This window comes from Eubalaena glacialis, chromosome 14 (genome assembly GCF_028564815.1).
Source record: "Eubalaena glacialis isolate mEubGla1 chromosome 14, mEubGla1.1.hap2.+ XY, whole genome shotgun sequence".
NCBI lineage: Eukaryota > Metazoa > Chordata > Mammalia > Artiodactyla > Balaenidae > Eubalaena > Eubalaena glacialis.
This window is the reverse complement of record NC_083729.1, coordinates 47391691-47415172: the sequence shown is the minus strand read 5'-3', so window position 1 is coordinate 47415172 and position 23482 is coordinate 47391691. Positions and strand designations below refer to the sequence as shown.

The following is a 23482-nucleotide window of genomic DNA, read 5'->3' as shown; positions in this document are numbered from 1 at the left end:
CATAGTACTCTATACTAGGCATTCAGATTCCACCATACAAGAGTACATCTTTAGATACACAGAGGTACGTTTTAATTTGCTTCATCCAAATATAATCGAACTTGATAGTGTAAAGGTTAAGCAAACTGTATTAACACAGGAGGTCATTGATGGTACCATATGATGAAAGAATATATGAGATTGCTTTTATCTTTGTGGAGAGACTCAGTTAGCATTAGATAATGAGGTGTCAGAATAGGCAGGAAGTGGGGAGCCACCTGAGGAAGAGGATGTAAGAAAGAGGTGGTGAACCATATTAAAGATTAGTACCCACTTGGACAATTTCCTTATAACTCTGCCAACATAGAATGTTACATGGTACATCAATAAAATAAATTGCCTTGACTTAGATTATCTCCACTAAAAAGGATATAAACAAAACAATGATTTCTTTTTTTAATGCATCTCTCTTATTTATGCTTTCTTTTAAATATGTACAAATATAGTCCTGAAAATTTTGCTTTAGGGTAAGGAAACTAAAAATTACAATTAATTTGAAATTTATTTCTTTAAGTCCATTTAGCTGTTACATACTTGGCTATAGAATATTTTATCTTGGCATAACTTGCTTTTAACTGGAAAACTCATTTATTAAATACCCAAACTCAGTATCAATCCTTGGAATAAGTGATTTTCGCAATTTTTTGACACTTACTATTTTTAACTGTATTTACTAATGTGATGCACATACTGAATATATAGTTTTCTTTAAATGTGTGCATATTTTTGGTGTTAGTTTTTTTAAGACTAGTAAATATAATACTGAAGAAATTTTTTGAAACTTTCTAATACATATCTGCAACAAATTACAGATAAAATACCAATTCTACCTAGCCTCTGGTGTCATGTCACACTCTGGCTATGGGAAACCGCTTTTGTGGATCTAGAATCACACATCTTTAAAAAAGTAATACAGGTTAACTTTTCATGGTTACTTGCTTCCTCATCATGGTGTTAAGTAAAGAATGATTCAGAAAGAATTGAATACTTACAAAAAATTATTCCTCAGCAACTAGTTATGTCTGAATGTGTAGTGAAAGCCAAGTTGTAAAGACACTCACAGTTATTTCATAATCTTGCAAAGATTCAGTATTATCACATTAAACTCATCAATCCTGTAGTCTAATTCATCCCAGACCCTTTGTAGCATGTGATAGACATGGTGTGTTCTCTCATTTCCTCAAAGAAGAGGTAGTATAAACAGAAGATGCGTACTTGGTGTATAACCAAAATGAGTAATTTGGAGGCATTCAATTTTCTGAATCATCCTGTACCATCAGAATTTGTATGTATTCTTGTCACAAAAAATTTGACAGAAGTTAAAGGAAGTAAAACATGAATTGTAGATAGGAGAGAAATAATGAGTCACTGAGGAAGAGCTCACTTTCATGAAATACTCATAAGACAGGATTTTTAATTAACTAGCTTTCTTAATTTTACTATCAGTTGATTTTTTAGTTCTCTCACAAAAAAAAACCCAAAAAGAATACAAGTACTTGATCTTTTTATTGAGGAAGGTTGTTTAATTATCTAATACCTAAAATTCAGATTTCCAAATAATAGGTATTAGACCAGTTCAACTTGGACACTTATTTGATGGACATTTGATATGTTATTAACTTAAGCCTATCTGATAATTATAATTTTAGTTATTTAATTCATTAACTTATAGCTACAAAAGATTTAAGACTTTTTAGACATCTTTTTTTCACATTTTTTAAGCTTTTTAATTGCAGTATACCTCTGTAGGTATAGTATGCCTACAGAGATGTGCACGAATCATAAGTTATAGCTTGTTGAGTAATTATCCTGTCAGCATTACCCATATAACAACCTTTGGGTATCTTTTTATAGGAGACTTTGCAGCAGTTGATCATGATGTCATTGCCAAATGTCTTAATCATTGGCAAAAATCCCTTTTCTGGTAAGTATTAAAATTAGCATAATGTGATAATAAAGTCTTATCTTTGTGTAATATTATGATGCTTACCAAGATCTTGCTAATTTCCATTAACTCACTAGGTTTTTTGTGAGTCTATAGGGAAAGTTGGAGGTGATATTCCATTTTATATAGAGAAAATAAACAGAATATTTGTAAGTCGTAGATGGGATCAGACATACATTTTACATTAAGTCCAGTGTTTTGTTGACTCTACCAAGTTGATACTTTTCTGTGATGATTTTTAGTGTCTTATAAACAAGTATAGAAGATAAGTACAGCAGTTATAAGCTTAAGAGAACATAACCTTAGAAAAGAAGTGATTTTGAAATAATTTCTAGGTTTTAAAGTTACTATCTACCATTGCCAAAGTTGTTTGAATCTGAGGTTTTACTGATTGATATGTTGTAATTTATATTAAACTACTTTTGAGTGGAAAAAAGATGAGAAGCAGTTTCTAAGATAATTTAAATTATTTTCTTCAAAGTTTCTGCCCTTTACCAGATTTTAATTGCAACATGTTCAGGGTTTTAATTTTTGAACAGTTGGGGAAATTAGCAGCTACCTAAGTTTCAACAAAGGACTTATTCTTACAGGCTACATGTAACCCAAATCAAGTATATCTTCTCCAATTCCCAGTCTCACCCTCAGTCAAAACAAACAAAAATAAAACCAAAATAAAAACAATCCAAGCAGCTGTTTTCATTGAGCAAACTACCAATTAGATGGGGGTGAATTAGGAGTTTAGATACTCTTTCGAGATATTCTGGAATATTTGAATATACAAATAAAAAATGTAAAAAACATTTTGTATGTAGAATGGAATTGTTTTCAATTCCACATGCATTTAGTAATTACTTACCAAGTTAGAGGGACCAGGAATATAAAGAAAATGGTTTATGCTCTGGAGGGTCTTGTGTTGTGGTGAGAGATACACAGATTACTGGGAAATCATGTAATAATTAGTGCAAAATAGAGAGATGTAAAAATGTTAAGGCTTATAAAATATGGAGCCATTGATTATTCTTAAAGTTGGTAGATTAGTGAGGGTTGGAGACCATTGGTGGTTGGGTCAGGGAAGACTACGCAGAGATGTTAGAGCTGTGCCTAGGATTGAGATTAGATTAGTAAGTAGTTCATTAGAGGGACGAAGGGTAGGGAAGAAAGACAGGCAGAGGGAGTAACAAGTTAAGGCAGTGGTGTGTGTATGTATGTATGTATGTATATTTGGGGAAGCGTGATTAGTGTGGCTAAGAAAGTAGGTTGTTTCACGGAGGGTAGGAGGAAATGTTTGAGAAGAAGACAGATTGGCCTGATGGTGAAATTCTGGCCAGAGAAGTGACTTTTTTTTTTGTCAGCTGAATGTTTTAAGAAAATTTGAATTGAATGTTGGACAGTGAATGTACTGTCCAGTTCTGTTACAGACCATTAACTTTATCCAGCTTGTTATATACATTTATTTTACCAGCCTCACTGTAACTGATATTTAAGGTTTTGATTCTCATGAATCTACACAGGGGAAAGCCATTTAAATTTTATAGGTAGATGAATCATATAAGGTCTGTGTTTTAGAAAGAAAACACCAACAGGCCTAACCATTTTGGCTGGCTGTGGCATGTCTCTACAGTAGTGATTCCTAATTTGGTATGCTGGTGTAGTATAATGACTTATGGAGAAGTAGTGGATTTAGAGTTAGCATCCTTTATCACACAGAGCTTTGAAAGATGTTTTATCTGTACTGCAGCCCTTCAAAATTGCTCTTACCACATTGTGCACACACGGAGCTGCTTTTCTGAATTCTCCACTGTACTTATAAAGTTAATCCCTTGGTCAAGTTGTTGTGAATATCACCTCTAGAAGTAATTCTACCGCTATAAGAGAGTTGAACTAAAGTAAAATGTTGTACTTAGTAATTGTTTTTATTTCAGAACAAGGCACAGAAGAAGTTAAAAAGTTGCTTTTACTTTTACTGGGTTGTGCAGTTCAGGTAAGTTAAAATAATTCTTCATATTTTTATTTTAATAACTTTTTATAAATTTTTCAGGCTCTAGTTTCTGAAAGACTTAAGGATGGGCCATTGGTGTTCAAAGTCCATGTTAGAAATTTTTAAATAACTGTATAACCTTCTAAGGAGAAGGTTTTTGAAGAAAAACACTCATTCTGTTACTTTATTTCAAACTTTAGTTATATTATCAGATAGTCATAATCATTTAAAACATTTAATTATTCTTTTCTTTTATTCGAGGCTTTTAAAGGCCCCAGCTTTTCAAGTTTCCCTAGAGGTACCCTTAAAAACCTCTCCCAGAACATTCTTATGATTTATGCATGCATGTGTGTGTGTTACAGAAGGGAAGAGGATTGATGATCAAAAGGAGGCAGAAATTATGAAATCACGATAATCTGCTGGCTTAGGAATCAATTACTGTAATAGAATTAGAAGTAACTTTAGTGCCCATAACACTTTAAAAACTGTATATAAAGATAAAAGAGAGCTTAATTTTAAGTGGAAAAAAATTTGCTGATGATTATTTAGTCTTCACAAGAGTCTTTATTGTTGTAAGTAAAACTGTTTATAGTTCTGTTTTTAACACCAGATTCTTTTTATGCTCTAGAGCTGGGCTGTCAGTAGAATAGCCACTAGCCACGCGTTGCTATTTAAGTTTAAATTAGTTACAATTGAATAAAATTACAGTTTCAATTTCTCAGTTGCACTAGCTATATTTCAATACTCAGTAGCCACAGTTAGCTAGTGAGTACTTGTATTGGACAACACTGATACTCTGATTATTCAACTTCAAAGTTTGAATCTTCTCATTCTATCTTTTTTCCGTCTTGGTACTCTTTCTCGTGTCTAGCCTTCAAGAACCTATCAACTTCATTCGATATTCTTTAAGAAAACCTAACCTATTTATAAAACATTTTCAGAATTCTTAAAACTTTCAGAGTTTGAAAAGAGGTGAGATTTAGTACAAATTGTGGGTATTTTAAGGTAAAGGAAGAATTCTCATTGATTTGTGTTGAGGCTGTGTTACAGGGTGAGCTTTTAAAGGTAGTATAAATAAACAGTGGCTCTAGGACTTAGAAAAGGGAAGTGTATGTGTTTAAACTGAAGGCAGACAAAGGTATGGCAGTTGAATTGGGGGACCCTTCAGTGAGTCATACTTATTATAACCCTGCCATCTTATATATGTTCATTGGCTCAAACTATACATAAGTCACTTTTGGAAGCATAAAATTTAAAAATTGGGGTTACCATACCTAAAAAGTTAGTTATTTTATATATGCCACAAATGTACTATCTGAAAGTCATTCTTAATTGTTCTCACTATGCCTGTCAAATATTACTTACTAGACCAAAAAAATTCTTGTTTTTAAACCTGGTAGTTTTTATCACATCCCCCTAAAACTCTGACTTCCTAGTCATAGCTGGGAACTGTACATTTCTCATAATTTAATTTTAAATTTAATTTAAAATTAATTTTAATTTAATTTTAAATTAAATTTAATTTCTATATCATCCTAATAATTTTGTTTTTATAGGATGAGGAACTTTCTGCACTGATAGAAATGTGCTTAATTAAATTAAATTTTATAGAAGTAGAAATAAAATATTATGATGTACAATAATCATTAGAGAGATGCAAATCAAAACTGCAATGAGTTATCACCTCACACCAGTCAGAATGGCCATCATCAAAAAATCTACAAACAATAAATGCTGGAGAGGGTGTGGAGAAAGGGAACCCTCTTGCACTGTTGCTGGGAATGTAAATTGATATAGCCGCTATGGAGAACAGCATGGAGGTTCCTTAAAAAACTAAAAATAGAACTACCATATGACCCAGCAATCCCACTGCTGGGCATATACCCCGAGAAAACCATGATTCAAAAACAGTCATGTACCACAATGTTCATTGCAGCACTATTTACAATGGCCAGGGCATGGAAGCAACCTAGGTGTCCATCGACAGATGAATGGGTAAAGAAGATGTGGCACATATATACAATGAAATATTACTCAGCCATAAAAAGAAACAAAACTGAGTTATTTGTAGTGAAGTGGATGGACCTGGACCTAGAGTCTGTCATACAGAGTGAAGTAAGTCAGAAAGAGAAAAACAAATACTGTATGCTAACATATATATGGAATCTAAAAAAAAAAAATGGTTCTGATGAACCTAGGGGCAGGGCAGGAATAAAGACACAGATGTAGAGAATGGACTTGAGGACACGGGGAGGGGGAAGGGTAAGCTGGGACGAAATGAGAGAGTAGCACTGACATATATACACTACCAAATGTAGAATAGATAGCTAGTGGGAAGCAGCCACATGGCACAGGGAGATCAGCTTGGTGCTTTGTGACCACCTAGAGGGGTGGGATAAGGAGGGTGAGAGGGAGATGCAAGAGGGAGGGGATATGGGGATATACGTATGCATATAGCTGATTCACTTTGTTATGCAGCAGAAACTAACACAACACTGTAAAGCAATTATACTCCAATAAAGATGTTTAAAAAAAATGTTATGATATAATAAATGTGTAGAGTGTAAATCAGAACATTGCTAAGTTTCTTACTGACCAAAGAGCCAATTTTCCTTTTTTGAGTATAGTGTCTTCACTAGTAGTTCAGTAATTGGCCCAAGAGATGCGACTAAGCTAGACAAGGCAGTGCTGTCTGTTTTGTATGCACTTCTCATTTGGTAGCTGTAAGAATACAGTTAAACGCAGTTGGATTGCAGTATAAGAGATGTAGACAAGAGGCAGAGAGTAAGATGCATGTTAAACTGTTATTCAGTACTGAATGGAAAGAAAAAGATGAGGTTTGCATTGTAATATTTTTAGTTTATATAAAGTTTTTTAAAAGGTACACAATAAATAATTGCTGCCTTTATTCCACTTGATACATGTGTACTTGTATATACATTCTTAAATTTTGCCCCTGGTAACTTTGTGTTAGAAACAAATCAAATATTTATTGTATTACCTTATATGTGTTGAACTGGGCCACAAAAGTAGGTTTCTTTTATTGAGATTGATAGGATGAAGATGTGAGAATGAATTGTAAGCCTGACGTAAAAATTGCTTAAAATTTTTTTTCCAAGAAAAAGGGCTGTGTTGTTTGATGATAGGCAAAGACTGACTGAGCATTTTGGCTGTATTCCGAATTCTGCCACTGACTCACTGTGTTTTTTGGCAAGTAACTTATCCTCTCTGAAACAAGTTCTTGATTCTTTACTTCTCTGTTTGTGAAGTTAGCCTAATTATATTGTACTGACCTTAGATGGTTTGTGTAATGGTTACCCGCTTTAGAACTTACAACTTCTCAGCATAAAAATGGTATGGATTTTCAATATGTTGCTTTTTAAATAAATATTTCTAAATAGTTATCTTTTTATTAGGTAAGTATATTAGAGATCATTTAAATGGAAAACAAAACCCTCATTGTGCTGTTCAAAATGTAGCCAAGCTTTTTAGCGTAATGAATTTTTGGTTATTTACAACGTATTAACAGCTATACCCTATAAAGTATGAATGATTGTTTTATTCGTTTCTCTTAGTGTCAGAAAAAAGAAGAATTTATTGAAAGAATTCAAAGTTTAGATTTTGATACAAAAGCAGCGGTTGCCGCACATATTCAAGAGGTAATAATCTGTATACAATTTTTATGTATTTTTTATGAAGCTTGTGGTATGTTTTATTTGTATGTCTCCCCAAATATAGTCATGGATTAAGCCAGAATAAATCAAAGTCAATTATAGATGAACTCTGCTTTTAGAAAAATTATCTTCTTTTCTTTAGACATAGTTTCTTACATGAATTATCTTCTGCATGGCACAGTGCTGACTACAGATGTACTGTTGCCTTTATCCATAGGGGTATAGGCAGAAAGTGCTATTTGAGGAATGTATATTTCTTTGTTAGACATCACAGCATGAATAGTATAGTAAATGGAAGCAGCACAAAGTGGATCACTGCCTGTAATTCAAAACCAAAGTGAGGTAAGATGATAATACTAACCTATTAGTATTATGTCATCCCAGTGATTTTTTTTTTAGTGAATGGGCACAGCATAATTTCTACTGAAGATATTACTTGAATTATAAACACATTAGTGATTTATAACATCCATATAAAAACCTAAATGGAGGACATAGTGTACAATGTCAAATAATTGAAGCTAATATTTATTTGTTAAGATTGTTTTAAGATTGTTTTTAAAAGCTGCTATTTCTGCATCTGTCTAGTCTTGGGCTTTTAATCTTGTGTACTTTAGAGTTTTTAGAACTACAGCATGTTAAATTTTACATGTTGATTAGAAAGAGAACTAAGGAAAGGGAGAGAGTTTTAAATAGTGAGAATTGTTGTGTTTAAATATTCTCTATTTAAATGACTTTGTGTTCCATATATCATCTTTTCTCTTAGTTAATATTCAAAGAGCCCCGCTTTCTGGTCAGTAATATTGTCAACAGTAAGTGTATTACTCTACAAGATACAGTTTTGTTGGTAGTTTCCCTTTATATATACATATATATGTTTGTTTCTGTTAGCTTTGTGATTTGTATTTGATTTTGAATAAATGCTGAGTACCGCAAGTTACTAAATTTGCCACCATTCTTGAAAGTGTTATTTTTGCTGTTTACTGTGAAAGTTAAAGCAAAATATCAGAATCACAGTGAGAAATGGAAAGCAAGAAATAAGTATTTCACTTATATAACTTTTCCATTCTTTTAAAACTCTTTATATTGGGCGTCCCTTTCTCCTAAGGTTCTATGACAGTGTCTTCTTCAGAATCTATAAAGACTTAGCTTTTCAAGTATAAAAGTGCAATAACCTACATCCTACAGGATTAAAACTTTTGCTTTTAAATTCAAGTACAATAAACTTAGTCTTATCTAAGGAAAAGATTAATTGAGTTTGTTAAAGCAGTTGTCAGACCTATTAGTATTACCTTCCCTTAGGAATGCCTTGAATTAAATATTTTATTTTGGGGACTTCCCTGGCGGTCCAGTAGTTAGGACTCCGTGCTCTCAATGCACGGGGGGGGAGGGTGCGGGTTCGATCCCTGGTTGGGGAACTAAGATCCCACGTGCTGCGCGGTGTGGCCCAAAAAAAAGAAATTAAAGAAATTAAATATCTTATTTTTTAGTTGACTAAATTCATTTAAAGATTACATTTAGTAAAAATAATTTTTAGTAGAAGCCTTTTCATCATTCATTAATTTCAAGATATCATATTTGCTTTTCATATTTTTATTATATGGGATATATAGTATTTAAGCTAATATTATACTAAAATTAAATGTATTTTTAAGTATTAGCCATTTAAAAAATTGTTTACTTTGGTTGCTCTCTAAAGGTAACCCATAATCAGGAAAATGTGTTTGATCTACAATGGATGGAAGTGACTGACATGTCTCAGGAGGAAATAGAACCACTCTTGAAAAACATGGTATTGCATCTAAAAAGACTTATAGATGAGAGAGATGAACATTCGGAGGTTTGTAAATTTCTTTTAGTATATTATGAAAGTTTACTTTCCAAAAAACTTAAGAGATTTTTCAGAATTGATACTTTGTTTCTTAGGGACAGGTAATAAGGTACTATATGTCTTTTGTGCAACACAGGAACCAGAAAGGCTGCATAAGAGCCCCAAATTGCTAGTAAACACATTGCAATTAGGTTTTCTTTTCTCCTTCCTTTTAAATTACTCTGATTTTGTTCTTGTGTTTTTTAACTCATCCCCATAGTTCTGGCAACAGTACAAAAGTATGAAACTAAAAATATCGTTGATGTAAGTGGAAAAATCATTGCCTTTTCAAGGTAGAAGAATTTGCTTAAGGTTAATTTTGTAGTTTTATTGCCACATTTTGAGATTGGAAAAATAAGTGTTAATAAAAGGAGAATAACAGGTGTTCTGAATAAAATGTCCCACAAAAGGTCTCAAATTTTTGTAGTCAGTATAATGAGATGTGATCTTAGAAAAGAGAATTATTATAAACTCCTTTAAGAAAGTACTTTGGTTTTTAAAAAGAGTAAAATTGCAGCAGATTTTTTGCCTTCACTCTGAAAGCAGCTTATAATTTTTAAAGGAGTCTAGACGTTACTGCATGTGATGGTGAGTAATATTTTCTTAATAGCAGACCAAAGTACTCTGTCATTCTGGAGAAAGTAAAACTTTGATTATTTGCTCCATTTACCTGAGAGAGACGATTTGAGCTTATTTATAGAGAATTTGATTACTCTCGGGACTAATGAAAGACTACATAGGAGAAATTTCTAAAGATTTTTTTGGAACAAAAAACTTTCACGTCACTATAAAATATATTCATTTCTGATGGGAATTTTCAGTTTTTCTTAAGGCATTAAAAGAGAAGAAAATATAGGAAGTAAATATTTTAGAGCAACAACTAAATTTTTAAAAAAATCTAAGACAGTGAGACCAAAGGAAGAAAAGAGTGAGTTGCAAAACATCCCTAGTATATATCAACCTTACCCTGAGATATTTAGATACTTTATTTTCAATCTGAGTTTTGAACCATATGCTATATCTTTTTTTTATGTTAGTGTCTTTTTACTGTTTTATCCATTTTCTATAACATTTCTCTATTTGCGTTTCAAGATATTAAAGGTATTTTGAAAAGGTGTCTTCCAGCTTCTTAGGAATTACTTCTAAATATCTGTACTTTGGTTTCATATGACTGATGGATATGTAAAAATTGTTTGATCTCACTTACATGAAATAATTAATATGGAGTGAAGGAGGATGTTATTTTGGAGAAATATAAACAAGATACTTGTCATTACATGATTTGTGTCGAAACTAAAAGGAATGTGAAACACTATATAGCATGATTGTTTGAAAAACCTTTTAAAAATCTGTTATCCTGCCTGATTAAGCATTTTAGTTGAATTTGTTTTTCTAACAAGGAAAAAAATGTTTTCTAAATACCTGAGGCAGGAGAATGTAGTCACATTCTCCTGCCTCAGGTATTTGGAAAACAAGTTTCTAGCTGGTTTAAACTCACTTCTCTGGGGGGAAAAAATCTTCAATTTGGATCAACAGTGGACTAGTTAGAAAAGATAATTTAAAATAATTGTGAAAAATATTAGACACATGTAAATGCAGTATGTAAATATAATAATTCTGTATCATTCAATTGGATTGAAACAAGTTCTTATTAACATTTTCCCTTTAACTTTTTTCTGCTTTTTTCTTCCAAAATATTTTATTAATTAATTTTATATAAAAAAACAAAATAGGAGAAAGTTATGTATCACACTGAATAGCATATTGAGAGCAATGTTTATGGCTGTGGTTTCTAATTTCTCTACAAAATTAACTAGCCATGATGGAGTAAAGAGAGAAAGAGTAAATTTCATATTCATATTTTTTGGAGCACTTCAAAGTACAGATAGCTTGGTGCTAATTTTTAAGTGCAGAGAAAGCTTACAATAAAATAGACTTTAAAAATAACAAATGAAAATCTGTACATTAAAGATATTTTTAAGGCCTTTCTGTGTACCCAGCACTATGTAGAAAGAAAATTGTGGAGAGAGGAGCCATCCCATCAGGTGTTACAGGTCTGGCCCACTTCAGCTTGCAGGACCATCTCCTCTTTTCCCAAGGGGAAAGTGTCAGTCAGGCTGAAAAGGGCCACAGGCGTCACCAGGGAGACATAGCGCTCCTTGTCCATGCTGTGCTTACCCGCTAGCGCCATAGTGAAGGAATAGAATGGGATTCTGCCTGGACTGTAGAGCTAGTGCTGGAGGCATAATCTTTATTCCTATCCTGCCAGTGAGGGTCGGGAACATGCCTGCCAGCACAAGATGATGTGTTGAAGATCCAGGTCACACTGTGCTTGCTGTAGCATTTCTTGCTGCAGCCAGTAGAGATTTGGGGCTATGGGTGTGGACACAATAAGGAGTCTCCTTTTCTCATAAAACTGATCCAGAAGTCATAAGACTGCTGTTCTGATGCCCACATTGATATTCATGGTTGCCCAGGTGGGCTCCATGCCAGACCAAGCCAGATTGAATTGACAGACTCAGGCAGGGCTACCCTGTGGCTTGTGGCCACCAATGCAGTACAACTTGCAAGTGGCTCCATAACTATTGCTGCTAGACATTTCATGTAACTGTTCCCTGGGATGTTGAATTTTGTCGCAGCATCTGACTCTTACTTTAACTCGAAATTTGCGGATCCCCGTGTTCTCAGCTCTGTCATAGACTGTGTACTGTATCTTGTGATCTCCTTCAGGAAAATTTGAGTCTAGGGAGGAGGCCTTTTAGAATAACATCAGTAGAATGTTGTTTGCTGTGTCTGTTCCCTCGGGTATCTCCCGGGACACTGAGGACTGTCAGCTTATTAGGATCAGAAATGTGTTCTTTCGTACTTGGGCACTTGATTCTGGGAGGTTCCATATCATCACAGGCTGGTCGGCCGCTCCAGGCTTTGTTGTCCGCTCCCATTTCAGTGTGTATCCTGGCAAGCAGTAGTACTCACACTGGGAGTTGAAGTGGGCGTCTAAAGCACTTAAATCCTCCACTTGCTGGCGTGGCAAGAATTGGGAGCCACAGGCTATCCACAGGGGATGCTCCCCCTTGTCAGAACAGAGAGCCCTTTTTTCTGTTTTTATTGATCTTTTGTAATAATTGTTTCACTTCGATCTAGAAAATATAATTTGGTCGCCCTGTTTTTAATTACTCTTCATTTTTTTGTTCTTAATGCTATGAAACAAGAATCTCTTCAGTCCTCTCCTTTTACTAAAAACCAAATATTTATTGTCACTGTTTATGCCAAGCTTTGTGTTATAAGTTTATTGTATACTATCTTATTAAGTCTGCACAATAACCCCATTTTATAGATGAAGATTCTCAAGTTCAGAGAAGTTAGGTAACTTGTCCATTCTAACTCCAACGCTTGTGTCCCTAACCTTTATAACACCTTTGCCTAAATCTGTGATTGTGCTGAGCACATCTCTGATTCTTTTCCTTAATGATGAGTTCTATAAGTAGAATTATTGTCACCAGAATTTTTTTAGCATTGTTATATCTTTTTATGTTCATTCTTCAACATATATTAATAAATACCTGCTTTTTGCAAGATCTTGTGCTAGAGTATGTGGGAGCAACAAACTGACAAACTTTCAAAAAAGAACCAAAGATTGTTACAATCTAATAGGGAAATTATTTTAATAAAAGAATTAACTGTAATAAAAATTTGCAAGTGACAAGTACCAAAAAAGACACATATATCTAAAAAAATACTATAGGAATTTAAAGAAGGAAGATATTACTTGCGACCATTAGTGGAATGTCTAGGATCGGAAGAATCAGAGAAGGCTTTAGAAATTAAAGGTATGCCTTAACAACATTTCCTGTCAGATTTTTTGAAAATGTTTGGAGTTCTTGAGCTCAAGAAACTACCACTGTTAGAGAAAAGTCAAAATGTCTACATAATCTTTAATGGAAAATACCTCTGGATACTCTTATTTCTCAATACCAGGTTTCTTTCTTTTTAAAAAATATTTTGCAGCCCATAGATCTTTTGTGCTCTGTTTGTTGGCATCTGGAAGTTCTTGATACTTTAATTTAACCACCTGCTAATTTCAAACGTAATATGTGTCTTCAGTACTTTTCTTGAGTTTTCTGTTTTGTGAATCATTCAGTTCAATATTTTTGAGCAGCTCTTTTTGTGCACACTACTATGGTGGATAACATCAGGGATACCAAAGAAGCATAAGAAAGATTGTATCTGGTTTATTAAAAAAAAACATTGTAAATGAAAAATTGTAAGGTAGCATAAAATTAAGTTCTAGTTTGTGCATGAAAGAGATATTTAGTTAATACTGTGTGCAGGTGTTATTGTTAAAGACAGGTGATGTTAGAAGGCAAGATTAAAGATAATTGAGACAGTAAGAAAATATACAGATAAAAGTTGATTCTGTGAAGTTTGAGCTTGGGCTACTGTGGAAATTAGTAACACTGTTCACAGAGACAGGGAAGTTGGGCTGGACATACTGGGTAGATGGACAAGATGAAGTAATGTCAGTGAACAAACCACCCTTCAAAAGGTAGCACTGAAAGAGAAATAGTAGAAGGATAGTAAAGGGAAGATGTGAATTTTTTCCCCCCTAGATAGTAGAAACTTGTATGTCTTTGAAGAACAAGGAGAAAAAAACCAATAGGAAGAGAGAAATTGAAAATGTTATAGAAGTAAGGAACAAGAGATGCATAAAAACGGAGGAGTTTATCGCAGGTGGTTTTGTTTCTTTGACAAGTTGGAGAAGGGGTCATTTGTTGGAAGTGATGATAGCAGTTTGTAGTTGGGGGCTTATGTAGAGAAAAGGGAATATATTTACAACAGCCATTGTGGGAAGATTTTGCCAGGAAATCATCAAGATTTTCAATAAAAGAATTGACGGGCATTGGAAAGAGCTTAATTGAAAGTGGATGGCAATTTCTGTAGTAGGGCTGTATATTGTATATTTTTTTTGGTTTGTTTTGTTTTTTAGAGTTCTTTATCACCTTGGAGCAGAAATAGAAAAACTGATGGTAGGTAAGGAAAATGACGTAGTATTTGAGTCAGACTTGAATTTGAACTCCTGTTATACCTAACCATTAGATGCGTAACTTTGGTTAAGTTATTTAATCTATATGTGCCTCAGTTTCCTTATGTCTAAAATAGATGTAAAGCCTCTATTGCCAATTATAGTACTGGATAAGATCTTGTTGGAAAATCCCCTAGCTAGGGGTTCTATAAGTATTAGTTCCCTTTTGTTTTTTCCTCAAAGAGTGAGCCATAGGCAAAGAATGGCATGGCGGTGTTAAATTAGAAAGTAAGGGTGACATTTAACAACCTAATTGTAGTTCCAGGCTGTGTAGAAACTCTAGAGTAGCCAAGAATAATCTATTTGACTGGGCAAAAAGGGGGAATTGAGTGATTAGGAGTTCAGGCATAGGAATGGTGATATGGCACAAGAGAAGAATGGTTCTTTCACTGGAGAAGCCTGTATGTATTGGATTGGAAGTGGATGTGGAGTTGTAGAGAGAAAGGGAACTGGGAGGTCATATTCTGAGGTATATCAATAGGAATACTGGAATCTGTGAAAGCAGTAGTTGGACAGACCTTGATTTGGGTGCTCAAATGTATCGCAAGGATAAAGAAATGAATTCTGATGGGTGGTTTAAAAAAAGAAGAAAAGTAACGATTCAATGAGGGCATTGTAAGACTTGGTGATGAGAAGCAAAGTGAGGATGGTGATTTCATGTTCCTAAGGTGTAACTCTACCCATTCCGTCTGGAGTAGAAGGACAGATGAAATGTCTACCAAAGACAATTTCTGTTTGCCTGGGAAGTTTGAAAGAAAATCTGAGAAATTGGTTTAGAATAAGAGAATTTTCCAATAAGAGGAAAATTAGGGGAATGGAGGAATATGATTGAGTGAGATACATGTAGGTTAAATAGCCCTTAAAGTTCAGATTTAGGATAAATAGAAGATTTGTGTCCCATGGTGGGTCTCTAGAGAAAGGAATAAAGTTAAGCTTTGAGATGGGAAGCAGATTAGAACTAGTATTGTAAGAGAGAGCATAGGATATGGAGTGAAGAGACTGGTCTGGAGTCTTGGCATTGCTATGAGCTAGTTGTGAGATCATGGGCAAATTAATCTCTGTGCCTCAGTTACCTTAGCTGCAGAATTAAGAGGCTGAACTAAACTTCTGAGGTTTTTTTAGGTCCCTCTGAGGTTCCTATTTACAATTCTAGAGCAGTGTTGTCCAATTCTGCAAGAATGGCAAGATTGTAATTCTGCACTGTCCAGTGCAGTAACCACTAGCCACTTGTGGCTGTTGTGCTCTTGAAATGTGGCTAATGTGACTAAGGAACTGTATTTTTAACTCTTTAAATTTGAGATTAGCCACTTGTGCTACTGGTTACCATGTTGGACAGCACAATTATAGACACATCACTCTTGAGTTAATTTCTTTACTAAGTCTTTTATGCCTTTCCAACAGTTGCTATCTGTTCTTATTTTACCACAATTTACTTTTTTTTGTTAAAACACTGGGAAAGGAAAGAAGTATTAAGTCTTGTTTTTGTGTTATCTACTAAATAGCTCATCCATCTACTGTTGAATAAAACTTTAAAAAATGACAGCTAAATATGACGAAGTTATTTTTGACCAATGAATTCTTTTTTGATGTTGCAGTATAATACTTAGACTTAGTGACTAGTTTTGATGTGTTTGGTTCTCTGATATGTAAAATACTAAAAGTGATTCTGTGATTCATTTCTCTATTTCCTTAGACTATCGTTGAACTCTCTGAAGAGCGGGATGGTCTTCATTTTCCACCCCATGCCTCTTCATCTGCACAGTCACCTTGTGGTTCTCCAGGCATGAAGCGAACAGAAAGTCGACAGCATCTGTCAGTGGAACTGGCAGATGCTAAGGCCAAGATAAGAAGGCTTAGGCAGGAATTGTAAGTTGTTGCTTTTCAAGGCTCATTGAACTTATATAGTTGCAAAGGTGATCTAAACAATGTTTTTAGGCTTATGGAATATAGACGCATGGTTCCCAGTTGCTAGGCTGTGTCAAAGTTTTTGGTAGTATTTGCCAAAGTGAGAAAAATAAGGAGACTGACATAAGGTTTTCTTAATGTTAAATCTTATCAATTTAAAGGATGCCCTTTATTCTGTATCAGTTTAAAGCATGCCCTATTTTTCTAGTGTTAGGATGTCCTTTTATAAAATAATGTTTTTCCTTGGCAAATTGAGGTCTGCTTAATTTTTTAATTTTTGCATTTCTTGAAATCCAAAATACCGGCAACCACTGATACAGATCAATAAGTTTAGCTTTTTTAAAATTAATGTTCTAAAAAACTGAATTTTTGGTATACAGTATTACAAAAAAATAATTTTGTGTATCTTCTGCATTGAACAATTGAAATGCCCGAGTCATGTATCAGTACTTAGAAATGGTAAATATTCTGGTTGGTTAGTGCTGATGAAATTAATATCTATTTAACTTTCAAAGATCATTACAGGAAAATCAGTATAAATGTCACATAGGCATTCCTTGGTAAATCACATGGAAAGAAATAACCAGTCTCTGCTGGAGATTTTTTATATTGCAGTTTAAAAAGAACAAAGGAGTTTTGTATTTTAGGCTTTTTTTCTTTCTTTCTTTCCTTTTTTTTTTTTTTTTTGGTTTGTCTTCCTGGAATTTGGGCTTCAGAGTATAGATTTTAAATTTAAAACCACAATATAGCAATTAAGTTTATTTACTGATTGTTTAAAGCGGTTAGTTTAAGAAAGTGGTTGAATATGCAAGGTAGAAAAAATGTACAGTCCATAGGAAAATTTGAAAACAAAAAAATACAGCTTTCATTGTGAATGTCTGCATTATTATGTATCTATTGAAGTGAACACGCCCAGGATATTCTATAAACAGCTGCACCATGAAAATTAGGGAAGAGATTGCTGTTATTAGTTTGACTGGCAGTTAATGGATAGCCTAAACAGTGAACACTAGTTGGTTCCATATAATTTAGCACAATCTTCTCCAGTCTTTAGATAAAGCATGCAATTAGAACTGCAGTGATGGCTGTGAATTCATTTAACATTTTGCACTATATTAGAATTTGATTTTAAAATAAAATTTACTTGGGCATAGCGTTATTCAAATTCCAAACAACTTAGAGACATTAGGAAAATTTGGTCTCATACGCTGATTGGAAAATGTAAATGAATAGTTTTAATGAGTAAATAAATATGCCAGATATAGCAAGTATTCCCAGTAACTAGCATTACATCAAATACCATCTCATATCTTTGTTGTCCTTTGAAAATGTGTCCCTTCATAGATTTCTTCTATTAACATTTGTTGTAAGTGTTTTTGTTGGGATAGATCTTTACTAAAGTGATGAAGTATGGAATCATGGTGGATAAATTTAGTTCAGGTTGCCTTATACCTAATGGAAATAAATAGTTGTAATGAGAACATGCAAATTAACTAATACCATACTGTGGGTGGTACATCATAATATAATTGCTTTGGATTTATTAACATACAGAGTAAAAGTATAATTTGCAATTTGGATAGAACAAGAAGTAATTCCTTATAAATTTCACTTCTAAGCAGTAGTTAACACTATCAAAGGCTTCCTTTAATAATACTCTCTGTCTCCATGGATCCCATGTTTCCAAAGAGTTTTTCTCTCACACAAATTCTTTTTTAAAAAAACGGCTTTATTGAGATATAATTCCTATATAAGGAAATTTATCCTTTTAAAGTGTACAATTCAGTGATTTTTAGTTTATTTAGAATTCTGCAACCATCACATGCTGTCTAATTTCAAGACATTTTCATCACCCCAAAAGGAAACTCCATACCCATCAGCAGTCACTCTCCATCCCTCTTTGCCCTCGGCTCCTCAAAACCACTAATACACTTTCTAGTTCTATAGATCTGCCTATTCTGGACATTTCATATAAATGGATGCATACATTATGTGGCCTTTTGTGACTGGTTTCTTTCACTTAGCATAATGTTGTCAGGGTTCATCCATGTTGTACCATATAGCAGTACTTCATTCCTTTTTATGGTTGAATAATATTCTCTCACATGGATATACCACATTTTGGTTACTCATTTATGAGTTGATGGACATTTGGATTGTTTCTACTTTTTGGCTGTTTAAATAATGCTCCTATGAACATTCATGTACACATTTTTGTGTATACATATATTTTCATTTCTCTTGGGTATTTACTGAGAAGTGGAAATGCTGGGTCATATAGTAGCTCTATGTTTAACCTTTTGAGGAACTGTCAAACTATTTGGCTGCACCATTTTACATCCCCACCAGCAATGTATGAGGGCTCCAGCATCTTGATATCCTCACCAATGCCTGTTATTATACACCTTTTTGATTATAGCCATCCTAGTGGGTGTGGAGTGATACCTCATTGTGGTTTGACTTCCAGTTCCCTGATGACTAATAATGTTGAGTGTCTTTTTTCTTTTTCTTTAATAAATTTATTTATTTATTTATTTATTTTTGGCTGCGTTGGATCTTTGTTGCTGCCCACAGGCTTTCTCTAGTTGCGGTGAGCGGGGGCTACTCTTTGTTGCAGTGTGGGATCTTATCATTGCGGTGGCTTCTCTTGTTGCGGAGCATGGGCTCCAGGCACGCAGGCTGCAGTAGTTGTGGCACGCGGGCTCAGTAGTTGTGGTTCGCGGGCTCTAGAGCACAAGCTCAGTAGTTGTGACGCACGGGCTTAGTTGCTCCGTGACATGTGGGTTCTTCCCGGGCCAGGGCTGGAACCCTTGTCCCCTGCATTGGCAGGTGGATTCTTAACCACTGCGCCACCAGGGAAGTCCTGTTGAGTGTCTTTTCATGTGCTTATTTGCCGCTTGTATATCTTCTTTGGAGAAATGTTTATTCAGATCCTTTGTCCATTTTTAAATTGAGTATCTAGGTAAACTTTAAAACAAAAGTAAAATTAAAAGCATTGGAATTTTTTTTTAATAGTTTGAGGGGTTTTTAAAAATTTTATTTATTTTATTTATTTATTTTTGGCTGTGTTAGGTCTTCGTTGCTGTGTGCGGGCTTTCTCTAGTTGGGGCGAGTGGGGGCTACTCTTCATTGTGGTGCACGGGCTTCTCATCGTGGTGGCTTTTCTTGTTGCGGAGCACGGGCTCCAGGCGCATGAGCTTCAGTAGTTGGGGCACGCGGGCTCAGTAGTTGGGGCTCGCGGGCTCTAGAGCAGAGGCTCAGTAGTTGTGGCGCACGGGCTTAGTTGCTCTGCGGCATTTGGGATCTTCCTGGACCAGGGATCGAACCCGTATCCCCTGCATTGGCAGGCAGATTTTCAACCACTATGCCACCAGGGAAGCCCAAAGCATTGGAATATTCCTCAAAAAGTTAACTATAGAATTTTTATATGACCCAGCAATTCCACACCTAGGTATATCCCACTAAAATTGAAAATGGGGACTCAAACAGATACTGGTATGCCAGTGTTCATTGCAGCATTACTCCCAGTAGCCAAAAGGTGGAAGCAATCCAAATGGCCATGAACAGATGGATAAACAAAATGTGCTTTAGGCACAATGGAATATTATTCAGCCATAAAAGATGAAATTTTGTTACCTGCTACAACATGGATGAGCCATAGAAACAACTTGCTAAGTGAGATAAGCCAGCTACAAAGGACAAATATTGAATAATTCCACTTAAATGAAATATCTTTAATAGGCATATTGAGAGAGACAGAAAGTAGGGTTACTGCTTAATGAGTATAGAATTTCTCTTTGGGGTGATGAAAAAGTTTTGGGAATAGGTAGTCGTGATAGTTTAACAACATTGTAAATGTAACTAATGCTGCTGAACTGTACACTTAAAATTGCAATATTATGTTATATATACGTTACCACAATAAAAAATTTGTTTTTAATTTTTTAAAAAGCATTTAACAACCTGTAAAGAAATATTTGTAAGAAATACTTATAAATCACAAAATGTAATAGCTTTTCATCAGAATAAATTTTAATGGTACATTCATAAGAAAATAAAATTAGCCTTTCCTAGTATTCAAATAAATTCAAATTAGAACAATAACATGGCATTTTTCAGTTGTTAAATTGTTTCACATATAGGCTCTTTTATCCTCTGCTGGTTGCATTATAAATTTGTAATGAACTTTCTGCAGGGCAGTTTGACAGTATATACCAAGGACCTTTAAACATGTAATGTACTTTTAGAAATCTGTCCTGGGGACTTCCCTGGTGGCGCAGTGGATAAGAATCCACCTGCCAATGCAGGGGACATGGATTTGATCCCTGTCTAGGAAGATCCCACATTGCCGCAGAGCACCTAAGCCCCTGTGCCACAACTACTGAGCCTGCGCTCTAGAGCCCACGTTGCACAACCACTGAAGCCCGTGCACCTAGAGCCCGTGCTCCGCAGCAAGAGAAGCCACCGCAAGGAGAAGCACGTGCACTGCAATGAAGAGTAGCCCCTGCTCGCCACCACTAGAGAAAGCCCTCACGCAGCAAAGAAGACCGAACGGCCAAAAATAAATTAAAAATTAAATCTTTAAAAAAAAAAAAAAAAGAAATCTGTCTTGAAATATACAGGGCTTTATGTGTAATGATTTTATTTGCCAAAACATTGTTCATTACAGTGAAAATTGGAATCCACTTAAATGAATAAATTATGGTTCCTCTCTCAATGGGAATATTTCTCCATTAAAAATTAGGGTTTTTAAAAAAATGTAAGCAGATGCATGTATCTTTTCGAATTAGTGTTTTGTTGGGGTTTTTTCCAGATATATAACCAGGAGTGGAATTGCTGGGTCATATGGTAGTTCTATTTTTAGTTTTTTGAGAAACCCCCATACTGTTCTCCACAGTGGCTGCACCAATTTACATTCCCACCAACAGTGTACGAGGGTACCCTTTTCTCCACATCCTCAGCAACATTTGTTATTTGTGTTCATTTTGATGATAGCCGTTCTGACAGATGTAAGGCGGTATTTCATTGTGGTTTTGATTTGCATTTCCCTGATGATTAGTGATGTTGAGCATCCTTTATTGTGCCTGTTGGCCATCTGCATATCCTCTTTAGAAAAATGTCTATTCAGGTCTTCTGCCCATTTTTTAATTGGGGTGTTTGCTTTTTTGATGTTGAGTTGTATGAACTGTTTATATATTTTGGATATTAACCCCTTATCAGTCATATCATTTACAAAATTTTCTCCCATTCATTCAGTAAAGTTGTCTTTTTGGGTTTTTTTGTTTAGTTTTGTTTTTTAATTAATTAATTTATTTATTTTTGGCTGCGTTGGGTCTTCGTTGCTGCGCATGGGCTTTCTCTAGTTGTGGCAAGCGGGAGCTACTCTTCGTTGTGGTGCGCCGGCTTCTCATTGTGGTGGCTTCTCTTGTTGCGGAGCACGGGATCTAGGCACGCGGGCTTCAGTAGTTGTGGCTCGTGGGCTCTAGAGCGCAGGCTCAGTAGTTGTGGCGCACGGGCTTAGTTGCTCCGTGGCATGTGGGATCTTCCTGGACCAGGGCTCAAATCCATGTCCCCTGCATTGGCAGGCGGATTCCTAACCACTTCGCCACCAGGGAAGTCCCTGTCTTCTGGTTTTTGCTGTGCAAAAAGACTTTAAGTTTAATTAGGTCCCGTTTTTTTATTTTTGCTTTTATTTCTTTTGCTTTAGGAGACTGATCCAAAAAAATATTGCTACGATTTATTTCAAAGAATGTTCTGCCTATGTTTTCTTCTAGGAGTTTTATGGTTTCTGGTCTTGCATTTAGCTCTTAATCCATTTTGAGTTTATTTTTGTGTATGGTGTTAGAGAATGTTCTAATTTCATTCTTTTACATGTAGCTCTCCAGTTTTCCCAGCATAACTTATTAAAGAGACTGTTTTTCTCCATTGTATATTCTTGCCTCCTTTGTTGTAGATTAATTAACCATAAATGTGTGGGTTTATTTCTGGGCTTCCTATTCTGTTCCATTGATCTATTGTCTGTTTCTGTGCCAGTGTCATACTGTTTTAATTACTGGAGCTTTGTAGTGTAGCCTGAAATGAGGGCACATGATTCCTCCATCTCTGTTCTTCTTTCTCACGAATGTTTTGGCTATTTGAGTCTTTTGTGTTTCCATACAATTTTTAAGATTATTTATTCTAGTTCTATGAAAAATGCCATTGGTATTTTGATAGGGTTTGCATTGAATCTCTAGATTGCCTTGGTTAGTATGGCCATTTTGACAGTATGAATTCTTCCAATCCAAGAACACAGTATATCTTTCCTTCTGTTTGTGTTGTTCAGTTTCTTTCATCAGTGTCTTATAGTTTTCTGAGTACGGGTCCTTTACCTCCTTTGGTAGGTTTATTCCTAGATATCTTATTATTTTTGATGTGATGGTGAATGGGATTGTTTCCTTAATTTCTCTTTCTAATAGTTTAATGTTAGTGTGTAGAAATTCAACAGGTTTCTGTATATTAATTTAGTATCCTGCAACTTTACCAAATTTGTTGATGAGCTCTAGTAGTTTCTGGTTGCATCTTTAGGATTTCCTATCTGTGTTGCCAAACTTAGGTTCAGTTGCTCACTGTTTGAAGGCCAGTACTTGAGAGAAAAGTATTGGTTGGAAAAGAAAGGTTGCTTTATTCAGGAGGCTAGCAACCTGGGGAGAAGGTAGACTTGTGTCCAAAAACCAACTCTGAAGATTCTGCTTGACCATGAAAGTTTTTAAAAGGAGACTCATTTTGGAGGTGGTCAGAGTCTTGTTATCTTCTGTGTGCACACTTTCTTCTGATTGGTTGGTGGTGAGGTAACAGGGTGGTATTACAGGAATCTTGTGCTCAGCCTGAAGTGACCATCCTCCACCTGAGTGGGGGCCTTAGTTCCTGTAGAAGAACTCAAAGGTATTGTTATGTATATTCCTTGAGGAGGCACCAGGACCCTGCTTTATTGCTGCACAGTTGTTTCTTG

General features: G+C 35.0%; 1 protein-coding gene and 1 pseudogene across 1 annotated transcript in view; one reads left to right on the top strand and one right to left on the bottom strand.

Annotated features, from left to right (window-relative positions):
- CCDC88A (coiled-coil domain containing 88A) overlaps nt 1-23482 on the top strand; it is a 122887-nt gene that overhangs the window by 38441 nt on the left and 60964 nt on the right. Inside the window, exons 4-8 of the mRNA XM_061168685.1 lie at nt 1894-1963; nt 3907-3965; nt 7538-7621; nt 9336-9476; nt 16283-16455. Of these exons, the coding sequence (XP_061024668.1) occupies nt 1894-1963; nt 3907-3965; nt 7538-7621; nt 9336-9476; nt 16283-16455 (527 nt within the window). The remainder of the gene's footprint in view (nt 1-1893; nt 1964-3906; nt 3966-7537; nt 7622-9335; nt 9477-16282; nt 16456-23482) is intronic.
- On the bottom strand, nt 11548-13285 carry LOC133074699 (sushi repeat-containing protein SRPX-like; annotated as a pseudogene).